Here is a 13,572-nt window from a genome sequence, read left to right on the forward strand (position 1 = left end):
ACTATAGGCGGATGTGCACATCGTATGCGCTCTTTTCAAGCCGTTCTTCGGTTACAACCGCAGACAGCGATATTTCTCCAGCGGAATAGAAACAGTCGCGTAAATTACAAAACGCAAATAAAAGCAATGTGATCGTTCACGAACGATTAGATTCTTTTGAAATGTTTTTTACTATGAACATAGGACTGGAGTCTCAGTGAGAGCAGTTTTCGTTTTAGTACGTCTCTTCACACACTGCAGTAGCTCTTATTCTATTTAATTTAGAGTTATATTTATTTAATCGGGGAATAAATAAAATAGAATATGAGAGCTCACAGAGCGCATGCTCTATTGTCTCTAGCCGTTAAAACTGCACAGCCTGTTTTCAGCCAACTCTTTGGACAGGTGCAGAGGAAAGGATAATCATTAAAAAAAATAAAAGAAATTAAAAAAACATGAGCGACGATTGAAGCGATTCAGTCCTGCTAGCAGTTGAGTTAAAAGTTTTACAAAGCCCAGCTTTTATTTTGATATTCCCTTTTCCCTAATCTAAGAGCTAATTTACTGTTCAGTTCACCTGAAATCAGCAGTGTAATGCATACCCACCACAGGACTCCATATTTTCTCAAAGAAACTCCAACCGATCACCATTGTGTTCCAACTCTAGGACAAGCCTTGGAACATACACTATATTTCCAAAAGTATTTGCTCACCTGCCTTGATCCATTGGGTTCAATGATGTTGGTCCACCATTTGGAGCTAGAACTTCAACTCTTCTGGGAAGACTGTCCACAAGGTTTAGGGGTGTTTTAATGGGGATTTTTGACCTTTCTTCCAGAATCCATTTGTGAGGTCACACACTGATGTTGGATGAAAAGGCCTGGTTCTCAGACTCCGCTCTAATTCATCCCAAAGGTGTTCTAAAGGGTTGAGGTCAGGACTGTGCAGGCCAGTCTAGTTCGTCTACATCAGACTCTGCCATCCACATGTTTAAGGACTTTGCTTTGTGCTCATAGTCATGTTGGAAGAAGAAGGGGCCAGCTTCAAACTGTTCCCACAAAGTGTGGAGCATGATATTGTCCAAAACGTCTTGGCATGCTGAAGCATTCAGAGTTCCTTTCACTGGAGCTAAGGGTCCAAGCCCAGCTCCTGAAAAACAACCCCGCGCCGTAATCCCCCCGCCACCAAAACTTTACACTTGGCACAATGCAGTCAGACAAGTACTGTGCAAATGATTCACTGGGATGTGCATTTTAATACAGTAAATCTTTTTACAACTATAAGCATTGGTTACTTATCAGCTACTTCAGTTTAGTTTTCCACAAGTTTTAGTTCTTAACATTTATTGTGGAAAAACTTGCAGCAATATTGCTATTATTTCAGCTTGTCAGATGAAATGAAATGAAAAGTGTATAACATTTTGCATTAACAATAAAAAGATAGGTTTTGTCTATTTCCTGGGCTTTTTCTGCGAGCTACAGTTACTTGCTTATGATGGAGAATAAAGGCCGGGCTCATGTGAGGTCCAGCCAAGGGATCCGGCCAACGCACCGTATTGTTGTGGAAAATAATTAATTTCCAAACACTTTTTAAAACGTGCATTTTTAAATACGCGCATGGTGTGAGAGCCACAAGATCTAACATTTCAGACCAAAGCCAGGTCAGCGTACGCTCTGAGTCTGCTCTGTCAGGCAGTCCACACATGGGTTTATACCAAAGATAAGGAATCCTGAACAATGGAGAGACAGTCTGGTTCCTGAGCAGCTGCAGAAAAACCCATCCAACCCTGGCTGTGCAAACCAGACAGGCTCATTAGATGAGAGTTCATAAACATTAAGAATGAAGTGATAACATGACCAGCAGATGATTAAAGTCATGATGAAATTCATTGTATAAACACATTCATGACACAGTTGAGCATTCCTGCATGAAACTTTAAGAGAACAGTCAGTTACATTAAAATTTGCGAACGTCACGCTCACAAATGAATTTGTTCTCAAACACATTCTCTTCTTTTGACCAGCATTCTTTGGGATTTCGTTCTGGAATCACGATTACATGCGGTCCAGGAGTAGAGATCCAATTCTTCGCCCAGAACCTTTAAAACAAATACAAGAACCTCAAAACATAAAATTAGGCCACGTTGACAGCAAAATGATAACTATCAGCATCTAAATGTTTTGTCACTGTCAATCAATCAAATTTTATTTGTATAGCACATTTCAGCAGCAAGGCATTTCAAAGTGTTTTACATTATAAAAAAAACAAAAACCCAAAGTCATGCAACAAAGAATCAACAATCAAAACATGACATTAAGTCAAGTGCCATTGTTAAATTCCTAATTGATTATGTATCAAAATCAACTCTAAACAGCTGAGTTTTTAGTCTAGATTGAAAGGCACTCAGTGTTTCAGCAGTTTTGCAGTTTTCTGGAAGTTTGTTCCAGATTTGTGGCGCATAGAAGCTGAATGATGCTTCTCCAGTGATTTATAAACTAACATCAGTATTTTAAAGTCTGTTCTCTGAGCTACAGGGGGCTAGTGGAATAAATATAGAGCTGGTGTTATGTGCGCCATCTTCCTGGTTTTAATCAGAACACGAGCAGCAGCGTTCTGGATCAGCTGCAGCTGGAAGATTGATTTGTCTAGTCAGGCCTGTAAAGACAGTGTTACAATAATCAGTGCGACTAAAGATAAACGCATGAATGAGTTTCTCTACATCTTGCTGGGACTTCAGTCTCATTAGACACTATGAATAAAGACAGATTTAAAAAGAAGCCAGACTAGAAAATAAAGGAGTTGTAAGAACTTGTACGATTGGATTTTAAAGATTTAAATGTTTTCACAAATGGATATAAAGCTGTTCAACTTAAACAGAAAGTAAGGTTTCAAGAAAACTGAAAATTTCTTTTATTTTTTTAATAAACAAATTATTCTTAAAAAAGTTAAACACTTAAATAGAACTAATCTAACAAATACAGTACAGATCAAAAGTTTGGACACACTTTCTAATTGAACTCAATGAGAAGGTGTGTCCAAACTTTTGGTCTGTACTGAATATTCTATAAAATTCAACATGAAATCCTACTTTCAATGATGCAGTATTAAAATTATTCCTCCCTCTGAACAGATTTCTTCAGATGGGCCTGCGTTTGTAAACCAGGTGTTTTATCTTGATCTCCCCTGATGTAACAATGACGGCCCTCACCCATCCTGTTTGAGGAAGATCACTTCAAATGCCCTGATTACTGACCTCAATGTTTCATTGGTGCTACAATAATGGCCTAGTCCAAGGAAGCCTCCAGAAGGTTCAGGGAAACCCATTGCCATTAAGAGAAGCACAAAGGTAGCAAATGCCCTGAATGTTCATAGAATTACAGCTGGAGGAATAAAACCCAACTTTAAAGTTACAGGGACAATGGCTACGCCCCCTGGTGGCTGAAACAGAAAGCCGCCACATTCCCAAGGAGGCAGGTGGTCAAAAACCATCGACTGACTGCAAAAGACCAGCAGCAAGGCTTGGTGGCATCAGCCACAGAGGTTTCAGGTCCCACAGTGAGGACAGACTGAGGACTGAAGGTCTCCATGCCTTTAACTCAATCACCTACAGAACCACTGACCCAAAGGCACAAGAAAACCCAGCTGCAGTTTGCTCAGAGCTACATGAGGAAGATAAAGAAGGTTTTTTTTTTTTTCAAAACTTCATGAGTCTGATTAGACGTCTGAAGCTCCTGCTGAAAAGAACAACCTGCCCACTGTGAAGCACGGCAGGGACCCAATGATGCTCTGGGGCCGCTTCCCTTCCTCTGGAAACTTGCAGAGTGTGAAGGTCAAGATGGATTCAATCAGGAATCAGGATATCCTGGGAGAAACTGTCCTGCTGTCTGTGAGGACGCCTGAAGCTTGAGGAAGCCCAGTAAGCTTTGACATCATTGGACGTCCAAACAGAACAATGAACCCAAACATATCTCACAGTCCACCAAGGTTTGGTTTTAGAAGAAGTCCTGGAGATCCTGGAGTCGTTGTCACTGTTTAACTCTTCTACAAGCTTCTCAATATATATTTACATTTTGACCTAAATATGCATATTTTTAAATCATAGTTCTTACCCAAGACTGTTTACACGTCCATCAACCCAGGTCCAGGTGTTGTTAACTTCTTGTAATCCCATCCAGTATCCATGAGAAGGATCATAGTAATATTTGATCTGTTTGTTGACAAATTCCTGTGAACAGATTGTTTGTAGATTGTCATAAATGTCCAGATTAGCCTTAGATTTCTGGTGTGGCATTAGATTTTACCTGCTCCTCCAGATCATTAATAACAACCAAATCTGCTCGTCTTTTCTTACAGAACCTTCGACTTTCTTCCCAGGTCTTCCAAGGAGCTGGTTTGTCGTAAAACAGGTAGCATTTGTCCTTGAAGAGAATCCAGTCAAGTGGACACAACTCACACCCTGGTTCCATTAGCCAAGGGGAGAGAGCAGAAGGAAGTGAAACTTTGGTAAAATAATATCAAAAAGAACAACAAATACAAAAAATATCAAAGAAATCCCAGTGTCTATATTTAGACACAGACACAGTGTATATATTTAGACATATTTAGTCTATATTTAATGTTTCTATAGTCAAAATATCTTAAGCAAAGATTTCTAAGGTAGAGTGCAGATCAATAATAGAAAATGATCAGGTTAAGCTACCATTCTAGTTAGAAGTGGCGTACCACAGGGCTCGCTGCTCGGTTCACTCAAAAACAACTGTATAACTGTATAAACTCTAAACTTGTTGCTAATGAATCAAATTTTCTCCACCCCAGCCAAGGCCCTGGCTCACCTTGTCAGACATCAGCACCGTACCTGTGATTATAATGGTTAGGTATGTTTGGAACAGCTATTTATAACTGAAGATTATAATAATATTCTAAATATAACACAAATAATCAAAAGGTTCAAAGGTAATGTAGAAATTCTAGCACTTGTGTCTTTCTCTCTTATCAGATAGTTGATGTCTTCCATCAACGTCATCCTTCTCTCCATCACGTTCTGTGCGTCTGTTGTAAGGTCATTGATACTTTCCTGTTGCGCAGTCGTCTTTACACCCACTATAAAAACACAAATTAGTCAGAGAGTCAGTGAATCCATCTGTATCAGAGGAGCATCATCATTTTCTGTTTCTCTCTCAGATCTTTTCAGGATATCAGACAGTATTCTCACTTTAGAACCAAAGAACAGTAAACTGATTTAATATTTCATTAACTTGCTTATTTTTGGGGCTGCATGGCGGTAGAACTGTGGCTTTGCAGCAATAAGGTCCAGGGTTTGAAAAACTTGAGTTCATATGCAGAGTTTGCATGTCCTCAGATTTTCATGCTAATTATACTATTTAATGCATGAGTGAAGTCTTTATGTTGGAAGTTTTGAAATAATTGTGCTGATTTTCCATCCATTATGAACAAGACACAAAGATCCTTAAACTCCTCCACTTAAAGTGGTTTTAAATAACGTTTTTTACATGTAAATCATTCCCTTATGGCTTAAGTAAAGTAGAACTGCAATGCTTTGGTCTGAATTCCTCATTATTGTAGCTCCACTGACTCCATAGCGTGTTTTAAAGCAACTTGTTTTAATGCGGTCTTTTTAGATGTGAATGAGACATTTCACGCTCCGTCCCCTCCGTAGCGTTCTTCTCCACCTAATTCAGCCACTTCTGTAGTTTGATAGCAGCAATATCTTTAATAAACTTTGGAGATAAAAGTGTCAACAACTGAAGACTTTACATGTTGGAGCCAGAGTTTGAAATGTGGCTTTGGGGTCCTCCATTTCTGCTCAAAATGTGGATTGCTGTGATCAACAGTCAAACAATTTGATCATCGTCGCACCTGCTATAAACTCACTGCATCTCTGACATTGCCGTTTACATTATATCCTATACGCATGTATCATCTAGTTGATGTAAAAATAATGTTTGTTTTAGCCTCATAAATTATCATCCTCTGCAGCAAACAACATATCACCAGCTACAGCTTAGAGTAGCTCATTGGTATGTTAATGCAATGCAGCCTGATGCAAAAACATTTTGTTAGAAGTTTTAATTATTGTTAACAATTGTTGTTAAACAATATGAGGCCAAAATGAGGAGCTTACAGTCAGCTGTAAGCTCCTCAATGCTGAGTGTTTCACACTTAGCACTGAACCACTCCAGCGCATGGTGGGAGTCATGGCCTGGAGGAACCAACAGAAACACACCGTCTATGAAAAGCAAAGACGAGACCCTGAGGCTCACAAGCCAGACATCGTCCTCTGCACGACTTTAAATCTTTCATATTAAACTTTACCACCTTTACAGGTTTCAAACACCTTGATATGTGGTTAAACTAAAGCTGGACAGCATTAATTTTAATTTATTTGTGGTGACACTTCAGTGTCCCTGACTTTTTAATCAAATTTTAGAACTCAGACGCTTGGAGGTATAAAGGATGCATTAGGTTTAAAGCATCCTAACGCTTTAAACCTCTAAAAGCTCATCATATAGGAAGATAATTAAAATATACTGTGGTAATGTGAAACTCACTGTAGATAGCTGCTCCAGCTACCAGGGTACATAAAACCCCAAAACCCACCAAATACAGACGAGACCTAGTGAGTGCTGTTTGTTCCTTTTCTGCTTCTTCTTCTTCACCTGAAAGAAACAATGAACTTAATAAGGTGCAGAAGTTATAATTCTTCTGCACCTTTCTGCACCTCTACAGGCATCCTGAAATTTACAGGATGCCTGTAGAGGGGTATGAGTTATTTTCTTAGCGCCAGTTTAACAGGACAGGAAAACATGGAAAATCAGCTGTGACTCAGTGGTTTAGGTAAACACAGCCAGCTGGGTCAGACCAGACCGGACAGCCGATCTGCCTCTGAGCCGTACAATGGCAGAGAGACGACGACTCCTTCTGGATTGTACTGAACAGTGGCTAGACAATTTATATTGATAATAAGGAGCATCAATGGAGTATCTATTTAGGACACCCACCACTTGGGTAATAACATGGATCCTGCTATGTATCAGTGAGAGAGCAAGAAATAAGTATGGGTCTAACACACTGTGTTTGTCTTTTTGTCATTTTTACATCATTTACAGGTGTGTTTCTCAATGGGGGTGGCGCTGCCCCATGGGGGTCGTTCAGAGGATAACAGGGGGCGCTGACAGAAATATTTACAAAAGGGGGAAGCTGTGTTTGGTAGAAGGTGATGTTTGCACCTAAGATACAACAATAACAGTTTAAAAGTTGAATGAAACATGCATGGCTGCAACTGTATCGATGAAACTCTTCTTCTCTTCAAGGTTTCTATTAGCTTCTTGGTGCTCCTGCCTCTGATAGCTTGACTGCTCCCAGTATCAATGAAATTAAATGAAATTTGTACTTATTTCAAACATGTACATTGTCAGAGAAAAAATAAAATCCCTACATGTACATAACAATAATCAAACATAAAAAACAAAACTTTCATATCCAGTTCAAAAAGCAGGAGGATATTTCACATATTTTTGCTGATCAAAATTTCTACACTCTCTAAATTATATCTATTTATTACGCAGCCTTCACCATGCAATATTCAGCTTTGAGAAAACAAAAAAAAGATAAAACCTTTCCTTTTATATATAATCCATCACATAGACACACAACACCGCTCAGTGCCGTCATGTTTAATCTGCAGAACTACACCACGTCCCTTATCATGTTCCAGCAGATAAAACTGGTGTAAAAGTTAGAAATATGTGCAAGTGATTTTAACTCCTTCAATTACCTTTTTTGTACTATTATACCAATATCATCACAACCAGTTGATGCTTTATTTTTACATTGTAGGACAGTGTTTAAAATGTCTGTTTTTAATGTTAATCTAAGAGAAAATAAGGTGGGATTAATATCCACCTGATTTATCCTTCCATTAGATTTTAAAACAGTCTCTTGAGCTACCCATGGCCTGAAATTTAAAAAGAAATTATTAACTGCTTCATCCCCGTCTTTCATGATTTTTTGTTGTCTGTGTCAATAGGCAACTTTTGTTGCAAACCTTATTTAATATATACATGTTCCCATGAGCTCAGGTTATAACGAACAACAAGACGAGTTTCCATTACTGTGCAGGTGATGCAGCTCTACATTACAATGTCACCAGGTGACTGAACCATTGAAGCGCTGAGCAGATGCACAGAACAAATCGATGAGTGAATGTGCCATAACTTCCTTCAGCTGAATAAATGAAGTAATATTTTGTACCAAAGGAGGACCGATCAAGAGTCACAGCTTCAGTTATTACAGTCAGAAACTAGTGATCAGAGCGTTAATCTGGCTTCAGTGACCTGAGCCTTCAGAGACACATAAAGACGATTAGAAAGTCGGCCTTTTATCTTAAGAATACGTCTAACTTTATCAGACAAATGTCCCCACTAGATCTAGACAGAAACTCATCCATGTGTGAATCTTCAGTCGAACTGATCAGTGGAGGAGTGTTTTCATGGGTCTGCCTGTGTAACGCTAATTAAGGCCAGACGTCTGACCACGCCCAAATATGGTAATAGGCAGGCAGAAAGGTTTGGCTGAGGAGATTGTTTGTGTGAATAAAACACCATCAGACAGGTAGTAAGTTCAAGTTATTGTATTCAAATTTATATATTTAGAAAAGTATTCAATAATAATATTTTCCTAAACACAACAGGAAAAAACAACAACAAAAATAAACCCAGATGACACCCAAGAGTTTTTTTTTTCGCTTATTCAAGTCAGTTCTTTTGTATGCAGGATGATTAATCCTCCATGAATCAATAATCCAAATGTTTTTAGTCCATGATCCCAGGGCAATACGTCCGGAAAACAAATGTAGTTTGGTTCAATGAAGTCCTACGGCAAAGCTGCGGTGATCCAGTAGCTCGCCATCCTGGGTTGAAACAGGGGGTGGAAAAAGAAACCTGACCTAAACAAGGTCATAAATAAAAACAAAAATTAGCATTCACATTTAAATAGGGTTAAAGTACTATCCAAAACAACTAAACATTCATCAAAGAAATAGGTTCCATATTCCATAAAGCATTTTTCAAATTACAGATCAAATTAAAATTACAAATCAAATTAAAGTGCATGTTCAAGTTATATCCAAGTTTAATTGACATTAAAGTCCATTACACTTAATTGACTTAAGTATTGTTTCAATAACCAATTAATTGGTTTTTTGTTTTGCTGCGCAACTCCAAATAAATGAACCAATTCCAAAGTTCTATAGGCCGTAAACAAAATCAATGAAAATTATTTAATACTTTGAGGATATATCTTCTATTCGGCCACAAAATTAACAAAAAGAGAATGATCTTTGATCTTTAAGACCATTTTTAGGCACCAATACATAAGATTTTGAGTGGGTGTGTCACCACCGCATTTTTACTACTAAAAAAAACAAAGTACGTAAAACAAATGACTCACCGTCGAGTGGTTGCCAGAAAACACATAATATAATCCTTCGGCTGTGTTAATTTGGCTCGATCCAGAAATATTCTTCAACGATTTTGGAAAACAACAAGCACAAACAGCTAGCCATAGCGACAGCAGCAACAGCAATGGAGGAGATTAAAAAAATTATTATTATTCTTCTTTATGGCGGTTGGCAAGCAACTTACTGATGTGCCTTACCGCCATCTACTGGAATGGAGTGTGGATCAGGAGGAGATCCGGGATCACCTCTGACCCCGAACTTAAAGTGTGCTGTCAGTTTGACCCGCCAAAATAAAACATGAGTTGGTTATTTTACGCAGGTTACACCTGGTGGGATTCATCTATGAGACCATTCGGGTCTGTAGGTTCTAGTCTACTCTCCATCTCCACAATCAGAACCACACATGTAGACGCGGCATTGAGTTTTTATACTTCACTAATCTGAAAAAACACAAAAGCTTCTTGCAGAGGAAATTAAAATTTATTAAGTGCATTTGGATAGTATTGTTACTTTTCAGTCCTTATGAAACAAGGGGGCTCAAAGTCGGTCCTGGAGGTCCGGCATCCTGCATGTTTTAGTCTCTCCCTGGTTTAACGCACCTGTGTTAAATGATGGCTCATTAGAGGCCTAAGAAGAAGATTGACATGCTGAGGAGGTTGTTACTACCAGTAGGGAGAGAACTAAAACATGCAGGATGCCGGCCCTCGAGGACCAACTTAGGGCACCCCTGTTATAAAACATATAATATATATACGGAGTCACTTACTTTGAACAGGAAGTTGGACATTGGTGACAGCGACTGTAGTTTTGATGTCTTCGTCCTTGAATTCCTCCATCCTTTACAGAGAAAATAATAAAGATTTAGATTTTAGAAAATGTCGAACGTCTCCTTGAATGACCTCAGCTGTAGCTCACAGGAAAGCAGGCGGGTTCATCTTCCATTTTTTAAAAGACAGCTTCAGGGTTTGAAGCAGACAACTGGAAGAACCACATGGCAACATTTATTTTTCATCAGAGGACATCTCCTTCTCTGAACAGGAACAACTCACATCTCTTGTGCACTGCAAGAGCGCCCACCAACAGCTTGTTGCTGGAATGTGCTGCTATAAGAATAAACTTTATTCAGTTGTTTGTTTAACCAAAAGTGCATTTCCATGTCTTACTAGCAGTTTTACTGTTTCTGATGAATGAGGTTATGCATTAGATCGGGGGTCTCAAAGTCCAGTCCTCAAGGGCCGCTGTCCTGCAACTTTTAGATGTGCCTCTGCTGCAGCACCTGAATAGAATAATTAGGTCATTAAGGTTCTGGAGAACTGATCTACACAAGGAGGAGGTAATGAAGCCATTTCATTTCAGTGTTTTGTACCTGTGGCTCATCTAAAACCTGCAGGACAGCGACTGGAGGCCTGGAGTTTGACGCCCCTGCATTAGATAAAGTTGGAAAGCTGCATATAGCATGTAAATATTCTGCAGTGAATCGAGTTCATCATAAGTTTGCAGAGAACAATTGTATTGTTTTACGCAGGTTTGTTCGCCTGAAATGGTGTTTGAATTCTGGTCGAATGTTATTGGATCGACAACGGAGTGGATGAAGTTAAAAATAAATATTTTTAATCAACTTTATTCTCTGACTTTTACCTTTCGACTCAGCGAAGCCATAACATAAAGTTAAAAAGTAAAAAATTGACAGTAATATTTTGGTTTATTTAGCCTGTCACAGAGGAAGAAATGCAGGAATTCATTTTTCAAAGTCATATTTTCACCATGTTATTCATACATTTATAAATATAGGAGTTCCAAACTAAATACTTAATTCACAAGCTAAATATTAGGTTTGCAAACAACATATTTAACTTTCAATTTCAATATTTAGTTTGGAACTCTAACCCATATGAATGTATTAGACCACATGTGTCAAACACAAGGCCCAGGGGCCAAATCTGGCCCACCGTAGCTTTTTATGTGGCCCTCCCTCCGGAGGCATTGCATAATACAAATCAAGATAATAACAGTTGTGTGCTGAAATATTGCTATATTAATCAAATCAGAGCATTTTTGTGTGCTTACTGCCAAATTACTTTAGTCAATAATTCCAGTTTGATTGTGATGGCAGAAATTAACGTAAAATCAACAAATCATGTCATTTTTTTGTGTGTGCTTGAGCATAACAGTTTCAAGTCATTGGTTTTAAGAGATGCCAATTCCCACCTGCAGGTGGCAGTACATTTTCCTTCGACACTTATTTTCAAGTAATAGAAAGTCACATTTATTATCATACCTAAATGCAAATATTGTAACATTTCTTGCAAATATATCTAAATTAGCACCAGAAAAGTTTAGATTCTTATGGCAAAGAGTCACAAAAAAAAGCGAAATTCTGGAGGGACTGATCGATGTGAAAAAATGTTCAATACTATTTCATTTTAAGAAGAACTAATCGAATCCAGAGACAGTTCTGTTTGTTTATCAGGTTTATCGATATATTCTGGCCCAACCGGCCCTTTAAGAACATCTGTGATCTTAATGTGGCCCAAAATCAAAACGAGTTTGAGGCCCCTGTATTAGACAGACAGCTCCCTCCTGGAACAACGACTCAACAGTCTTATATTTATAGGAGGTTTTCAGTGAAGAATCTTACAAATGTACATCATTCCTCATTGCGATAAATAAATGTTCCTCAAAAGTACCCATGCCTCCTGCAGGTATAAAAACAGGCTAGTGGACGCGGCCTAGTTGAAGAGAAACATCAACATTTCCGCATAAAGCACAGAAACAAGCTTCTGACCAATCAAACATTTAGCATTTAGACTAGCAGCAGTTAACAGACACACTATGTAGGGCTGCCAACTGTCTCCTATTAACTGTCATGTCCCGTATTGAGCCAAATTTAAATCCTCCGTACGGGACTCTGTTTGCAGCCTGCAATATGCATTTACAAACCCTAGATGTCACTCCGCTCCTTATCTACCAAATAAAGCAATGTAGCTGTGCCTCATCTGCAAAGACATTTTCCGGTCAGAAATCGCGGCTAATTCGGAAATTTTCTTTTAATGAGGAGAAGGATTTATAACAGCTGTTTAAATAAAGCTTAACGACAAATAAGTCATATGATTTTGAGTAAAAATCCTGGTTGATATTCCATTGATTTTTAAATCTACACTGTGTTTGAAGTTGAAATCTTGCTTTAAAAACAACATCCTTCTTTTCACTGAGGCCAACCACCAGCTGAAAAGATGTAAGGAAAAATAGAAAAACATTGTGTTGATTAAATCCCTCTATTAATCCATTATGTTGCATGGAAATAAAATAAATATTAAATGTTGCGTAGGCATATGATGACGTCACAGTCGAGCTGTCCTATATTTTGGAGATGCTGAGCTGGCAAGTCTACAGTAACGGTAGTTAGCATTTAGGCTAGTGACAGTAAACAGTTGCTTCTAATACACAGAAATATCTCAAAATACAATCAACGTCAGTAAAAAATTGTTAGTGAACTTATAAACACTTTTAAGAATGGTGCCTATCTATTAATGGTGAGCTGGACCCACCTTTGAAAACAGAAATCGGTTTCTTCAGAGATCCCCGATAGCCGAGGACTCCGGAACGGATTCGCCTTCAGGACCGCTGTACTGACCAGCGGATCACTCCGCCTCCAGAAAGCGTGCTGGCAAACAGCGGACCGCTGTACTGACCAGCAGATCACTCCGCCTCCAGAAAGCGTGCTGGCAAACAGCGGACCGCTGTACTGACCAGCAGATCACTCCGCCTCCAGAAAGCGTGCTGGCAAACAGCGGACCCATCGTATGCGCTCTTTTCACACCGTTCTTCTGTCTGCTAGCTGCAGTCGGAGTTCTACAGTGAAATTCTCAAGCGGAATATAGTCAAATTAAAGACAAAAGAATAAATAATAGTAATTGTTCACCTATAATCCGATTCTTTTGATACTATGAAAATAGGACTCGAGTTTCAGTCGAAAGCCGTTCTTTAGTTTTGTAATGTACTACACACAGTGCAGTAGCTATGATTATTCTAAATAAATTAAGAATAATATTTATTTGATCGGCAAATAAATAAAATACAAAACGTAAGAGGACAGAGTGCATGCTGAGGAGGGA

The 13,572-nt window shown here is 38.7% G+C and overlaps 1 protein-coding gene across 1 annotated transcript; it reads right to left on the bottom strand.

The window, feature by feature from the left end:
• Positions 1 to 1,846: 1,846 nt before the first annotated feature.
• Positions 1,847 to 13,081, bottom strand: LOC102226487 (killer cell lectin-like receptor subfamily F member 1). The gene is made up of 7 exons (XM_005801806.2): positions 13,006 to 13,081; positions 10,224 to 10,294; positions 6,549 to 6,656; positions 4,954 to 5,079; positions 4,281 to 4,435; positions 4,089 to 4,204; positions 1,847 to 2,077 (listed from the first exon to the last, which is right to left on the bottom strand). The coding sequence occupies exons 2-7, from the start codon at positions 10,291 to 10,293 to the stop codon at positions 1,936 to 1,938; spliced, it is 717 nt and encodes a 238-aa protein (XP_005801863.2). The 5' UTR covers position 10,294; positions 13,006 to 13,081; the 3' UTR covers positions 1,847 to 1,935.
• Between the last annotated feature and the right edge of the window lie 491 nt (positions 13,082 to 13,572).

The sequence above is a fragment of the Xiphophorus maculatus genome, chromosome 3 (genome assembly GCF_002775205.1).
Source record: "Xiphophorus maculatus strain JP 163 A chromosome 3, X_maculatus-5.0-male, whole genome shotgun sequence".
Lineage (NCBI taxonomy): Eukaryota > Metazoa > Chordata > Actinopteri > Cyprinodontiformes > Poeciliidae > Xiphophorus > Xiphophorus maculatus.